The sequence below is a fragment of the Passer montanus genome, unplaced genomic scaffold (assembly GCF_014805655.1).
Source record: "Passer montanus isolate IOZ18808 unplaced genomic scaffold, ASM1480565v1 scaffold118, whole genome shotgun sequence".
In the NCBI taxonomy this organism is placed as follows: Eukaryota; Metazoa; Chordata; class Aves; order Passeriformes; family Passeridae; genus Passer; species Passer montanus.
Genome location: NW_024358500.1, coordinates 1129919 through 1144919, shown reverse-complemented (window position 1 = coordinate 1144919; position 15001 = coordinate 1129919). Strand labels below are relative to the sequence as shown.

The 15001-nt window shown below is 49.2% G+C and overlaps 1 protein-coding gene across 15 annotated transcripts in view; it reads right to left on the bottom strand.

The window, feature by feature from the left end:
• Positions 1–15001, bottom strand: part of EIF4G3 (eukaryotic translation initiation factor 4 gamma 3) — a 143918-nt gene that overhangs the window by 4447 nt on the left and 124470 nt on the right. For 13 of the 15 annotated variants that reach the window (XM_039697401.1, XM_039697402.1, XM_039697403.1 and 10 more), the window contains 10 exons: positions 13976–14068; positions 12220–12313; positions 11534–11651; positions 9971–10194; positions 8284–8399; positions 6159–6331; positions 4010–4135; positions 2955–3036; positions 1097–1195; positions 95–241 (listed from right to left, as the gene is read on the bottom strand). In XM_039697401.1, the coding sequence (XP_039553335.1) occupies positions 95–241; positions 1097–1195; positions 2955–3036; positions 4010–4135; positions 6159–6331; positions 8284–8399; positions 9971–10194; positions 11534–11651; positions 12220–12313; positions 13976–14068 (1272 nt within the window). Of the gene's footprint in view, positions 1–94; positions 242–1096; positions 1196–2573; positions 2733–2954; positions 3037–4009; positions 4136–6158; positions 6332–8283; positions 8400–9970; positions 10195–11533; positions 11652–12219; positions 12314–13975; positions 14069–15001 lie in introns of those variants that run through there. The other 2 variants (XR_005626343.1, XM_039697400.1) reach the window with 2 other exon arrangements.

Below are 15001 nucleotides of genomic sequence, written 5' to 3'. Positions count from 1 at the left end.
CCTCGCAGTGTCCCATCCCCTGAGATGTTCAGACCAGAACATATTTACAAAAGCAGTTAAACAGTCTGCAGGGAGGGTGAGAATCTCTTTGTACCTCTACCCAATCAAAGATTTGTTCATCATTCGCCTTGTCCTCAACAATGAGTTTTTCCAGCTGCTTGTTCAGCTCTTCTGCAGACAGTTCTTTCTCTGAAAGTGCTTCTGAGGAACTGGAACAGTCAGACTCCGTGAACTCCAACTTCTGCAACGCCACATGTGATGATGAGAATTAGTGAAAAGTACTTTCCTAGGCTGAATTACACCAGATTGAAGCAGGAAACTACATTTAATTCTGCTTCCTGGCATCTTTCAGCTGCTCAGTTATCATTACAATATCAACTTTCCCTGTTCCAAAGGTTAGGAAGCATTTTACACATGGGAACTCCATCATCCAGCAAAGACAAGGAGGAACCTCAGGCAGCTCCAGGCCTGCACAGCAGAGCACAAAACCAAGTGTGTGTTGCCTGGCTGGAGCTATAGGGGCTGGAATGCAACAACCAGAGCTGGCACTGGCTCAAAGGAATTGCAGCCAATGCCCCAATTCCTTGAAAACTGTGACAGAAGAGCTGCAGTCCCCTCAGCAAGGCCCAGGCCATGGTAATAATTTCATTTCCTGCAGCACTTCCAAAGTGCCAGAACAGGGCAGTGGATCACTCAAAGATCCAGAGGGAGACAGTGACTTCCTGAGGAGCAGCACAGCAAGAGGTGAGGTGCCTCCATCAGTCCTGGCTCCCTCCAGGACCATAATCCAAGGTGGGATGAGTGAATAACTGCTACCATTAATTGTGGCCCTTTTGCAGATCGTCTGTCCTTACTCCAAAACTCATTATTGAATGTTTTTTCCCAGCTGGAGAGAACAGGTCTCCTAGAGGAAGCCAGGTGACTGGAGATGTGTGCCTGGGAGCAGCAGGGACAGACTTGTCCTCCCTGTGCTTCACAAGGTGGTGCTGAAATCATCTACCCCAAACTGGAGACACTTCACCCCATATTCCAACTGTGCCTAAGAATGGGATGGAAGAGGATGAACAGGATGATCAAAGAAATGATGTGAACTCACCTGTTCCATGAGAAAGGTATGTACATCCTCCCCTTCGGGCAAGTAGTCCTTCCAACTGAGGCCAGACTCCCTCCATAAGGCTCCCACTTTCTTATGGCTCTGAAACACAAGCAGTGTGTCCATTTAGAGCTGAGGGACACCCGGGGAGCTCCCAGGGCCGGAATGGTGCAGCTGTGCCAGGAGGAATAAAGGACAGTTCAGCCACCCAACAAACAGCTGGCAATGAGTGAGAACATCTGGAGACCCCGTGCAGGAACCACATGTGCAATCCCCCCGGGAATGCACATCTTGTCAGGTGGGCAGCGCCTGTGACGGGCAATGGGCAAGGCAGGAGTGACACAGGGGGGTCGCAGCGAGCTCCGAGGTCACCCGGGGCAGTGACACGGGGGACAGGGCACCTTCCCACGCCTGGCTCACACCCTTCTGACCTGCTCCACCACTCACACTCCCTTGCCTTGACAGCAAGGCCCTGGCAAACTGCTCCTTTGAGAAAAATCCTCATTTACATGGCTGTTTTCTGCACAGAGACCAAGCCTCAAATTCAGGCACATGATCCCAAATTCTCTCTTCAGTTCCTAGAGTTTATGCAAACCTTGAGAGCAGTGCCCCTGAGCACAGACAATTCAGCCTTTTGCAGCCTCTAATGTCACACTGACCTTTGAGCCTCCTGCCTCAGAGAGCACAGTTCTGACACACACAGTTCTGACAAGAATAAAAATGCTGAGCACAACCAGCTCTTTCCACCCAAATGCTTTGCCAAAGTTTCACCTTACAGCACCTGCTCACACGAGATCACTGAGTAGCCTAAGTCAAGCTGAGAAATGCTGCCTGATTTTAAGTTTACAAAGCAGATTACGATTTTCAGTTTACAATACAAGTTGTTAAGAGCCAACTGTGCATAATTCCTGCTCTGATCCACCAAGATCTGGATTAGATGGCTGATGTTACCCTGAAATACCCGAGTCCATGTCTAGGCCTGGACAAGATCTGATCAGAAAGCTGTGGCAGAAACAGAGACCCAAGGCTGTGCTTCCACACCCAGAGCACAGCAGCTTTTCTTTCACAGAATAGTTTTAAAAAAAAAGGAAGTTGACTGTCCAAACAAGCACAAGACTAAAATAAATGAACAAAAAGTCACTCTTTGCACTGTTGGACTGAAATGCTCCTGGAACATTCAACATTACTTGAATGCATGCTTGAAAAAATTAAAAAAAAAAAAGGCAAGTGAGGGATTTTACAGGGTTGGAAATAGACACTATCCAAAGTGCAGGATTTAACTGGATTAAAAAAAAAAAGGACAAAAATGGAGATGAGTTATAGGGAAACCACCAAACTGGTTGGACACGCAGCTGTGAGGTGTGAAAGAGAGCTCTCGGAGTCACGGGGTGAGGAGGTGTCACTACCCCAGTGCTGGGTGAACCTCAAGAGTCGGCAGGTTATTTTGGATAAGCACACAGCAGTCTGAGGCATCGGGAGCTTATCCGAACCCTGAGAACCTCTCCGGTCTGCAAGAACAGTTCTCTCGCAAGATTCCCGGCACTTGCTGCTTCTGGTCAGCCCAGAAATCCCTTGAGCATGTCCCTCTTGCAGTATTTCAGCACTCTTAGCTTCTGGGAGAAGCCAGGTGCAAAGGTACCTGCAAAAGGGAAAAGCGATGAGAAAACAAAAAGTTAACTCAACTTTTTGGAACCTCGTAAGGCTTGGTTGGAAACTGGGGGTGCGAGGCAGGTTTCCTAAGTTATCTGGACTGGCTGGCCCATCCCTAAATGTCCTCACGTGGGAATGGTGAAGGTTTCATGCATGAGCACGAGCGCTGCAGGCACTGCTCCCTGCAGAGCACAGCAGCAGGGGCACTCACCATTTGTTTGCATAGAAGGTGCAAGATTTCAGCAAGCAAGACGCCGGCTCTTCCCACAGGAAGCAAGGGTTTGCTAAATTCTCTAGAATTAAAAGAAAAACAGGTGTTTTTCTGTTACAACTCGTATTTGGGATGCAAATCCAGGGGTAGTGATCAAACTGAGGCAGGAAATCACCTTTAACTTCTGACAGGGAGGAAGGATTTGATTAATCCAGCACTGCTCATAAAACATTTAGTGATGCAGTGACCTTGTCACAACAGGGCTAATTACAAAGACTTTAATTTTACATTTAAAATTATGTCATATTTATGTCAAACCCACTCATTCTTGTGGGATGCTGCACTTGGGTAGAGGGAAAAGACTTATTTTCTTAATATACTGTTAATAGAAATAGGAACATTTCAACTGGCTCACAGTCAATCCCCAAATATGTAAGGACATATAGAAAATACAGGAATTCTAGTCCAGAAAATGCTTTCTGGTGTTGCAGACAAGGTTTTGTGCCCATTTAAGGCAGTGCCCAGGTGGCAGAGACATGGAATCCCAGTTTGGGCAGGGACACCTTCCACTGTCCCAGGCTGCTCCCAGCCCCATCCAGCCTGGCCTTGAACACCTCCAGGGATGGGGCAGCCACAGCTGCTCTGGGCAAACTGTGCCAGGGCTGCCCACCCTCACAGAGGGGAATTTATTCCAAATGTCCCACCTAGCCCAGCCCTCCTTCAGTCACCCCTGAGCCAGGCAGCCCCTCTGCAATACCTCACTCTCTGCAAGTCTAATTCCCAGAGCCTCTGTGCTCCCAAATGGCTCCATCTACAGCACTGGGGTGTTTTTAAGCTCAGCTGGAACCAACAGCAGACTTATGGATAAAACCCTTCTCCAAGGGTGAATGCACCAAGCTCCCTTCCCAGCAGAGATCTCAGGCTGCTGTGGGGCCCCAAGGATGTGCAACAGCTCTCCTGGGGGAGCTGAGGCTCCAGCACTGCTCATCCTTCACCTGCTGATGGGAACCACGCTGAGAAAACACTACAGGCACAGCTGGGAAAGCATCACTTACTGTGTAAGTTCTCTCATAGAGATTCCTCCTTCTTTTAACATGGGGGTCACCAGCTCAGCCAGGTACAACCAGATATGGGGTATATCTATGGCCATGTCATCCGCCATCTCCAGGGTCTCAGAAAAACTTCAGGAGGAGAAAAATACATCAACTATTAAAAAAAAATTAACTGGAGACATTTCCTTCAAAGCAATCTGCACTTTAAAGATATTTTGCAATATAAAAGAGGAGTGAAGAGAGAGAGGAGTGAGGACAATCACAAAGGTAACAAAAAACAAACCTATTGCCATTTTATGTCTTTGGTACTTCCAAACAGCCAAGACTGAATTTCTCCATGCAGTAACAAGGAGAATATGTGGAAAAGACACCACCTTTTGTAGACCCAACAGATACATCCAGGAAACCTCCAGTTACAATAATTCTTATATCCCAGTACCAAACCACTTGCTAAACAGTAACATCTATCAAACTAAAAATCTTTTTTGTCTATATATATAAACCATCAAGTAAATGAAAGCTTCCTAAGAATATCCAAACATTTAGAGAAGGGGGTTAATCCTAACAGAATTCCAAATGTAAGGTAAGCAGTGAAATGTCTGTAAGAACTCAGCTCAGCAGAGAAGAGTTTCTATCTGCAGCAGGAATTACAGGAGTGCTCCCCAGTGACACACTTTCCAGAATGGCTCAAAACTCTTCTTTCCCATGAAACCCTTACAGGTGGCTTCTCTTCCCATGCCTGGGAGATGGTAATTTCTCTGCTCTCCTGCCAGTTCCTATCATGGTTTGTTTCTCCCTGAAAACCTTGAGAAGTCCGGTGTCCTGTTTAGTGACTATAAATCCACTTTTTTTTCTTGTGTTTCAAACAGGAACCATCTCCTTTGCTTTATTCTTTGCAACCTCTGCTGCTCCTCCAGCCTTTCTGCTTGTTTTCCTGTTGTTCATCTCCCCAGCCGTGGGCTGGGACCACTGTTCATCCTGTGATCCCTCATTAGACTTCTCCTGTGTGGTGGTTTCTGATGTTCTCCTCAGCACCCACTGAACACCACTTGCCCTTTCCATCATCTTATGAGTTATTTCACATTGTTTATGTCACATTCAGAGCACAGATCCCAATACTTCATCAAGATCCACTTATCCAAACTCCAGGAAGCTCAATAACAGCTTTAACCAGAACACATTTTGGCTGTGTATCACCTCAAACGAGTCCCTCTGACCATCAGTGCCGTGTGAACACAAGAGTATTTCCTGTGGATTTCGATTTTTTTCAGCTGTTCTATACTGTTTTGAGCTCAGCCTTCCTAAACCTTTCCTGTGAGCTGGAAGAAGTTCAGGGACAGACACGGGTGCAGGGAGTTTCCTGTTGGAGCAGTCAGTGGTACCACAATGACAGGGACTCAGATTAAAGCCAGACAGATCCAACTCCTCAGAAACTCAGTACACTCCACCTGCTCCTTCACTGCTGCATTTGTGCCTATCCCTGTTTTATCCCTCCTGCTCTGCACCCGGCAGGACTGAGTGCCACCAGGCACCTCCATGGGAACAGGGATTGTTTTAGGACTGGACACCAGGCTGGGAACACAAAATTCAGGGAGCTGAAAGGAGCCAGCAGCCAAAACTGGGGTCTCTCTCAGCAGGTCCAGCTCATCTGCTGTGTGTTCTCCTCAGCCCCTCGAGGGTTCTGCCCTCCAGCTGAGGTGTCCTGGACATGGCATGGTGTGGGTGAAGCCTTCTTCCCACTGGGACAGAGGCTGAGGTCTGTGTGCACAGGAGCTCAGAGCTCCCAGCTGCTGCCTGCCTCCTCTTCCAGTTACATTCAGGGATTTGCAAAAGGCAAACAGGGAGAAATGCAGCACAGAACAGGGATCTGAGCACACACATTTCAACAGACACCTACAGATCTGCTTCAAAATAAAAGCTGATATAAATATGAATGTATTTATGTTCACTACAGCATCTGAAACATTTTAAAATATATTACAATAATAATATTCCTTGTAAATACACTGAGATGACACAGCCCTTCCAAAAGAATGTGTGGAGAGGGCAGGATACCAAAACAAGGTGGGAGATCATTTCCCTGCAGCACAGCATCCATTTACAAGAAACACTGGGGAAAAGAATCTGTGGATTCTCCGTGCAGAATACCAACCCCTTGAAGAAATCCTGCTTGCTCAGCTTTCCTGAGTGCACCAGCTGATGTAGCAACTGGCCCAGGTGATCCCTGGTGATCTGGCTCCGCTCCAGCGTGGACTCCACGCCCACGCGCACGAACACGGGCAGCAGGCTCTGGGCACTCAGCTCCTCCACGCACTGCATGGCCTCCTGTGGAACGACACACAGCAGTCACCCCCAGCTGAAAAGCAGCACACGTGGCACAGGAATATTTCCTGCTGCAACACTGGGGATTTTTAGTGAAATGAGGATTTAGCGAGGCTGCCAGGCAAAGTGCTCAATTAGGTGGTGGAACCTCATCACATAATAATAACAAAAACAACAGTAATAGCAATAATGGAATTTGTACCACTCAGGTAACAATTCAAATACACAATCACATTCCAGGGCTGCTTGGTGAAATGGCAGGACTTATCTTCTGGATGCCACCAAAACACTGATTACTACATCGAACATCAAGTCAAGAAAAGGGTATCAGATCAGATTTGTTACTGATCTGACCTGGCACAAATGCCTGTGTTACAAACCCACAGCCCATCAAGAAGCAGAAAATAGCTGGGGAGCACTTGGAGAAGATTTCCCCTTTCTAAAGCTCCCACTTTCTGACTTGAGCATTTTGCAACCTAAACAAAGAAACACTCAGAGACTTAGAGAGCAGCTCTCGAAGTCCCACATCAAAAATCTGCACTACCATCACAAGGGCCTTCCAGGGACCTCTGAGCCCACAGATCTCAGTGGCCTTCCTGACCACAGGCACCTGCTCTGTGACTGTGCCCTGAGTTACCAAGAGCTGGCAGCCCCAGATGTGTTTCCTCAGGCCCTGCAGGGCTCTTTCCTGCTGGTCCCAGCCTGTGTGCTCGGGTTGGAGCTCATCAGAGGATCCTCTGTCCTGGGACACACAGGGAGCCCTGCTGTCACCAGGGTCACAGCTCAGCAGTTTGAGCTCGTGGTCAGGTCAGACTGAGGACCAAAGCCCTGCAAGGGGCTGCTCTCTGCTCTGCACAGCAGGGCTCACTCACGGGGGGCTGCAGGAACATGAGTTTAAGCAGTCAGAGCTTTGCTGCACCTGAAGAGCACCAAGAATCCCCCAGGACCAAGTAATTCCTGATGCAAACAAGCTGCCTCAATTCCATGGGCTTTTGACCAGCCCTGCCCTGTCTAATGCAATTCAGCTCCATTTCCAGGCAGCCACAGAAATACATTGCTGTATTTGCAAACAGGGAACTGAAGAGGTCCCTTCATCACAGGCAGCCAGGGGAGCCTCTGGAGTCCATCCTGGGCAGGAAAAAGAGCAGAGACTCCTTGGCTCACCAGCCCCTGGGTCCCAGGCCAGCTCACTGCCAATCAGAGCAAGGTTTTTCCTCTCCAAACCAAGTATTTAATAATTTATCCCAATAACTACATGTGAACTCTAAACAATCCATGATGAGAATATTCCTCTTTCCAATTATTAATTGGAAGTCCAATGAAATGGAAGCAGCAACTCTGCTTTTAGGGTGCCAAACCAGCAACTCCCAAGTGCTGCCATTTCAAACTTGGCAGGTTTGAAAATTTATTTCAGTGAAAGATCAAATGAAGCAGCTTTGCAGCCAATGTAACACTTCTTGCAAACTCCCTGGACGAGCTAAAAAACCCATTTACAAGGGAAACAAAATTTCAACCTTTTAACTAGGAAGTGATGACAGCTGCTCAGTAATTTCCAATGTTTATTAAAAATCCTCTGGAGTGTTTTGTTCAATATTTAGTATTGCTTTATCTGCCTCCAGATCAGAACAGCACATGCTTTGATAACTAAATGAAAACCTCTGTTTATTTTCCCACTAGCTTTTCTGCTTCCAAAATTGCTGGTATTATGGAGCTGCTCAGTGATTCATGACAGATACACATCCATCTTGCTACTTAAAACACACAGGCTGGGCTATTTTGCCTATTACCAGCAGGGCAGAAAACAATCTTGGGAGACAACTGTGCTGGAAGTGCCCCTGGAGCTGCTGCTGCCCCTGGGCTCTGTCCAGCCCCTCTGCCCCTGTGTGCTCCCCCTGGAGAGAAATCACTGCTGCCCCTCAGAGCTGGCTGTTAAGTGAGCCTTTCATCTTGCTTACCTTAAAATCATTAATATGCAAGAACTCATCAATGATAGATTTGCATTTTCTCTCTATTTCCTCTTCTGATAGCGAAGGCTTTTCTTGCACTGGAGCTGGGGGAACTTCTGGCTTGGCTGGTGGAAATACAACAACAAAAGATGTTTGGAAAAGGAAAATCAGCATTTTAGAGATGACATTCTGAGAACAGAAGTCAATAGGGCAGGTGTGTCCCCTGTCCCATCCTCAGGCACAGGGCAGTTCTTTGATGGGGCTTGGAGCAAGCTGGGATAGATGGAAGGTGTCCCTGTCCACAGCAGGGACTGCAGCTGGAGGAGCTTTAAAGTTCCTTCCAACTCAAACCATTCTGGGATTTTGGGATTCTTTCCTGGCTACTTTTCCCCATATGAACTCTCAGTATTTCTGTAAGTTGACCTTGCAGGATCACAGCTGGCAGTGGCACAGGTCAAACACCTTCAAAGCTCCGCACGAACATTAAATAATTAAATGGAGCTGTGGCAGCAAAGTTAAAATGTGCTGACTGCAATGGGCAGCAGCCCAAGGCAATCTCCCAGTCACATCCCAAATGCAGTCCTGGTCCCCATGGACTGTCTACAACATCCTGAAGCTTCAGGATGAGCCTGTGCTGTGCTGTGGTATTTGAGGTGTTTCCCTCACTGCAGCAGTTTCCAGATGTGTCCCAGGGAAGGAGCTGAGTGCTGTCCTTACTATAAAGGTTCTGTCCACTGGGAACATCACCCTAGTGTCCCCATTTTCCCACTAACAGATCAGCCCAGGCTAGCAGAGGGAAAAGCAGGAGCTGCAGGACTGATAAGGTGACAGACGAGTCACCCTGGTGGGTGCCACCATCCTGCTGCACCAGGGCTGGCTTGGCAGGAGGGCTGGCAACAACACGATGCTAAAAAGCTGCTGTGCACCATCTGTCCCAGACCCTGATCCCTGCCCTAGCCCTGGGGAATGCTTGAAAAGGGCAGATATGGCTTTACTGGGCACTGGGAAGGCATTCCTGAAGAACTGACACCGATTTGGGGGCCTTTGTGCATGGAGGCCAGTGGGACAGTGGCAGGATAAATCAGGGCAGACAATGCCAGGGGTGATGCTGTGCTGGCACCTGCAGCCCTTGAGCCCCACTGGATCCTACAGGAGCTGCAGAGAGGGATAAGGCCCAGGCCTGCCTGAACCAGCTGGGCCACCCAGTTCTGGGAGCTGCATCCCAGCTGCAGCAGCCTGACAGTGCCCTGCAGAGACACCTGGCACTGCCAGGGCCCTGCAGAGACACCTGGCACTGCCAGGGCACTGCACAGAGATCTGGCACTGCCAGGGCCCTGCAGAGACACCTGGCACTGCCAGGACCCTGCAGAGACACCTGGCACTGCCAGGGCACTGCACAGAGATCTGGCACTGCCCTGCACAGACACCTGGCACTGCCAGGGCCCTGCACAGACAACTGGCATGGCCAGTGCCCTGCACAGACACCTGGCACTGCCAGGGCCCTGCACACACACCTGGCACTGCCCTGCACACACACCTGGCACTGCCAGGGCCCTGCACACACACCTGGCACTGCCAGGGCCCTGCACACACACCTGGCACTGCCCTGCACACACCTGTCCCTGCTCCTGACAGGTTCTCCCTTGTGCCTTCCCACACACTGAGCAAGCCTCCCCGAGCACAGAGGAGCTGTTACCAGGTTCCTTGGCTTTGTTCCTCTCGGCCTCGCTGCTGTTCCTGTCCATCTCCATGGCCCCTGTCAGCTGCTTCACCGTCTCCAGCATCTCCCTGCGCTGCTCCTCCTGGGCCTGGTTGTCCAGCAGCAGCTCCTTGCTGCTGCTGCCCCTCAGGAAGGTGTTGGGCCGGGACAGGGAAGGTGGCAGAGGTTTGTCGTTCTTCTCCCTGCCCGTGCTCCCACGACTGCCAAACAAAAACCAGCTCAGAGGGGAGGAAAGGGACTCAAGGGCTTCACTGCCCTCGAGGGGAAAAACACCCCCCAAGCCCTGCAGGATTGTTCACTCCATTTCTTACAGCTGTACCCACAGCCAAAATTAACTCAATTTCAGGGATGCACAAACACAAATACTCAGAGTGGACTGGAACAGCCAATGCTTCCTAGAGAACATATGGAAAAGCAATGCTCTACAGCACCCATTTTTATACATGGAATAGTCAATTTTATAACACATGGACTCTGTTTCCCTTTGAAATGGTGTGAGAGCTTTAGATTAGATGTAACAAAGAAATTCTTCCCTGTGAGGGTGGGCAGGCCCTGGCACAGGGTGGCTGTGCAGCTGTGGCTGCCCCTGGATCCCTGGGAGAGTCCAAGGCCAGGCTGGAGGGGGCTTGGAGCAGCCTGGGACAGTGGAAAGTGTCCCTGCCATGGCAGGGGCTGGGAATGGGTGATCCTTCAACTCTCTCCAACCCAAAACATTTTGTGATTCCATGGGAGTTGTATTTTTTACCCATTAATTGAAAAATACCTCCCAAACAGTGAAGGCTCCCAACAACAGGTGACAACGATCTGTTCCATTAATTATTGTGTTAATGAGTAAGATGGGCAAAATGATGCCATAATGGAATAATTTCCAGGTAAACCCAAGCTTTACTTTAAATAGGAGGGAAAACATAGAGGCACAACGCAGGAAAACACTTCAGCAGCTTGTGTGCACTGGAAGGAAGATCCAGTGACATTTTAAATGAGCTGTACATTTATAAACTGTGTCTAGAGTTAATAAATTATTGAGGGTTAATGCATGTTTCATGCTCCAAGCTGGAGTGGCTGCAGCCCTGAAGGAATTGGAGTGAGAGAGAGTCTCTGCAGTTTTTTGTTGGATGTGGGAGCACGGGCAGGTCACACCTGCTGGGAAGTGTCACACATGGTTTTATGCTGCATTTCTGCCAGGTTTTAGGTGTGTTTTCCTGGATAAATAAACCTACTGACCTGGCTGAATTCACAGCCATTAAATCCAACCTATTTATTACTACCTTTTATCTGAAGAGTTTTTAATCTGTTAAACACAACTACCCTTGGCTGAAGGGTGAAGTGGCAACTAAAACATTAATCAAAATGGTTTTAAAAATTAATTCCACCTCTCTCTCCTATGACATTATAAAATACAGGTGTGTTCAAAGCTAACTCAGAGTGAGACAAGGAGCCAGCCATTCCTGGAAAAGCAAGGAATTCTCTTCTGTCCAAGTGCTGGAGCCAGAGCAGGGGTGCAGAGGGCAGCAGGGAAGAGGGTGGAGCGACACTCACCTCGTTAAGGCCCTGCGAGATTCTAGTTCTGAGGATGCAGATGAGGCAGATACTGGGGACACTGGAGGCTGCAGGGCAGAAAATCTGTTCAGACTTGTGGCACTTGGTCGCAAGGAGTCTGGAGATGGTGGAGACAACACAGAGCAGAGCGACACGGTCAGGAGCTGCTGCTGGCTCAGCACCACCGAGAGCTCAGTGCAGCCACGGGGACTCAGTGCAGGGAAGAGGCTGGGCCTGCCCCACCTCAGCCCCTCCTGCCAGGACAGAAGTGCAGGGAAAGGCTGGGCCTGCCCCACCTCAGCCCCTCCTGCCAGGAGGTCACACAGAGGGGAGCCACACTGGGGCTGCAGCTCCTCCCGAGGGGCAGCTCTGATCCTGTGAGCAGGAACAGGAGCAGGGCAGGGCTGCAGCTGGGCCAGGGGGTTTGGGTTGGAGATCAGGAAAGGCTCTTCCCCAGAGGGTGCTGGCACTGCCCAGGCTCCCCAGGGAATGGTCCCAGCCCCGAGGCTGCCAGAGCTGCAGGAGGGTTTGGAGAGGCTGGGATTGCTGGGGTGTGTGTGCAGGGCCAGGGGCTGGATTTGATCCCTGTGGGTCCCTTCCAGCTCAGGACACCCCATGACTCTGTGAACCCCACCCAGACCTGCTCTTCAGCAGCAAAGCTGAGGGTAGGGTCCATCCTGACTTACCCATCTCGCTTGCCTTGGCTCCACCACTGCTGCCCTTCCCCCAGCTGCCCAACTGGGCTTTAGGCACGAGCTGAATCTTCTCATCTATTGTGGGCTGTAAAACACACCAGGATGTACAATTGAAAGGGCAAATCGTGCAGTGTAAAAATAAATGGGAGATTTTTTGGTAAAAAATCTCCCTCGTGAACACCAAAACACACTTCACATATTTCTGGAAGACTAAAGTGTGGCCTGAGACAGGGGACACAAACAACCAGAGTCTCTTCCAATTGTCAGTGAGAGACGTTCACAGTGAGCAGGAGCTTCTTTATATTGGGAATTCTGAAGCTCAGGAAGGTGGAAAAGCTCAGTATATCCAGATTTGAAAGAAGTTCAGTTTGTTAGTGATGTGTAAGCCAGTTTCACTGTCCATCAACTCTCCAGTCATGGCTTTGGGGGGACCTGCAGGGCACCAAACAATCCAGAGGGCAAAGGATGACTACAGGTCACAGAACCTGGAGGAAGAAGTGGTGTCTGGCAAGAAGAGAAAATTGATTTTACAATGTTCAGTGGGAGAATTTATTGACAAGGAGGTTGTGACCTCGCAGATCTCAGGGGAGCTCCTCTCTCCTTCCAAAGCAGCTGCTGTGGAACCAGCTCCATTTGTATGGGACAGAGGAGAAGGGCTTTTCCCAGGTGAGCTGTAAGGCCAGGCAGGAGGAGGCTGAGCCTCTCCTGCTAATGAAGTTTTGGAGACTGTTTTATGAGTTTCAGAAGGAACAAACTGATTGGATCTGCAGAAGGGCTGCAGTCTGTCCAGGTCCTGCTTTACAGCTCTCCAAGAATCCAGGCACTGAGTGTAAAAATTCAGGGCAAGTGACATTAAATGGGACAAGGGAGTATTTAGCAGTCAATGATTTATGCAAAGGCTGGACTTCTCCTTGGCAAGAAAGCCCAGAGCTGTTCTGAAGTTCAACAAAGGAGAAATCTCCAACTTGCCCAACCTTCAGCCTGAAAAACTGTCCCAAATTTACCAGTTTAATGGTGAAATAACAGGAAGATGCTCATCTGCAGGACGAACATGAGAGTTGATCACATCCTGGGGGATGCAACCATGCCACCAAGTCGAGAAACCCTAAAGCAGACACAGCTCTTCCCATTCTACTGGAGCAGCCTGAGGCTGGAGTGCTGCTGTTTGTGACACATCAAAAAGGATGTGGCCTCCCTGTTTTATTGGGGAGCAGCATCAGAATAAGGTCTCTAGAACTTGAGGCAGCCAAGGATTTCCAGCAGGTGTTTGAGACTCCCAGGTGTGTTTGAGACCCATGGAACATGGTGCTGTGCTGCATCTCCATGTCACACATGGAGATGCAGCACACTTTTTATTGGGGAGCAGCATCAGAATAGGGTCTCTAGCACTTGAGGCAGCCAAGGATTTCCAGCAGGTGTTTGAGACTCCCAGGTGTGTTTGAGACCCATGTCACACCATACCCTGGCTCACATTTTTATCACTGAATAAAATGCAGATTTTCTGACTCTGAGAGCTTGTGGATTACTAAAAGGACACTGTGAAGCTAAGAAATAAAATCTGCACACTCCTTTCCCTCAGGACAAAACAGGAACATCCAGAAGATAATGCAGCCTGATTTACACACAGTATTAACTCTGAGGATTTAACATGTCCCAGCCCTAAGTTTTCACCTGCACACACCGTCCTGATCCTTCCTGGACTGACAGATGTTTTATTGCCCTGAAGGAGGCTTGTGCTGGCACCTACCTTGGTGATTTTAAGGAACTTGGTGGGGTCCAGCACTCTGCTGTTCTTTGCCCCCTGCACAGTGTTCCAGCCACCTTCGTCCACCCGTGGAGCTCAGCTCAGCTCAGCCCAGCCCAGCTCTGACAGGCAGGGTCCTGCTGGGGAATGTCCTTCCCCTGACATGCCACAGCCAGCCTGCCTGCCTGGGCTCTCACAGCACAGCTCTTGCTCCTTCCAGGGCTGCTTTTGGAAGGGATGGTTCCTGGCTGGATTTCTCTGCATTCCTGCAGGAGCTGTGTGTTCACAAGCCCATGGAAGGAGCAGGTGAGACGAGATGCCTTCCCTGGCCAGAGCCTCCCTCACCCCACAATTCCTGCAGCACTTGGCTGGTCTGACACGGAGCCCCTCAGGCACTCCCAGGTTCCTCACCTTGTCCTGGTGTCACTTTTAGGATAATTAAAGTCTACATGGATTTTCTTTACACCCTGTTTTCAAAGTACTTTCATATGACAATCCTTAGAGAATCCCCCAATGCCTAAAGAATCCCTAAAATTACTTTCTCCTTGCCCTGCTCTGTCCCAGTCTTCGTTTTCCCAGTCACTCCAAATTAATTTCCAGACAGTGCCCTGAGGGCCAGGAGCAGTTTAAGGTGATGCCAAGACACCCCTTCACAGAGAGTCAGCACCTCATGACTTTAACAACTAAAGACAACACGGTTACTCCTGAAATGAGATGTTTTTCTCTTGAAATGAGGCTCTGCAGTGCCTGAGAATGGATGGCTAACTGACTCCTAAGTAATAACTTGTTAGAACAGATTTCTGGCAGCCTGTCACAAAATCAAACGTGGTTTGCATGAATGGAATGTGTAAGCACTGTTGGCCTGTGGTTGGTTATTTTCACCCATGAGATTTGCCCCTGAAAATCCCCACAGCCAATCCATGGCAGATCTGTTCCTTTTCCAGCCTCTGCCCCAATCTCCTTTGCTCATTACACTTAGGACAAAAAAAACCCAGAGATTTTTGCCTTTTATGTGGGATTCCCTCTAAG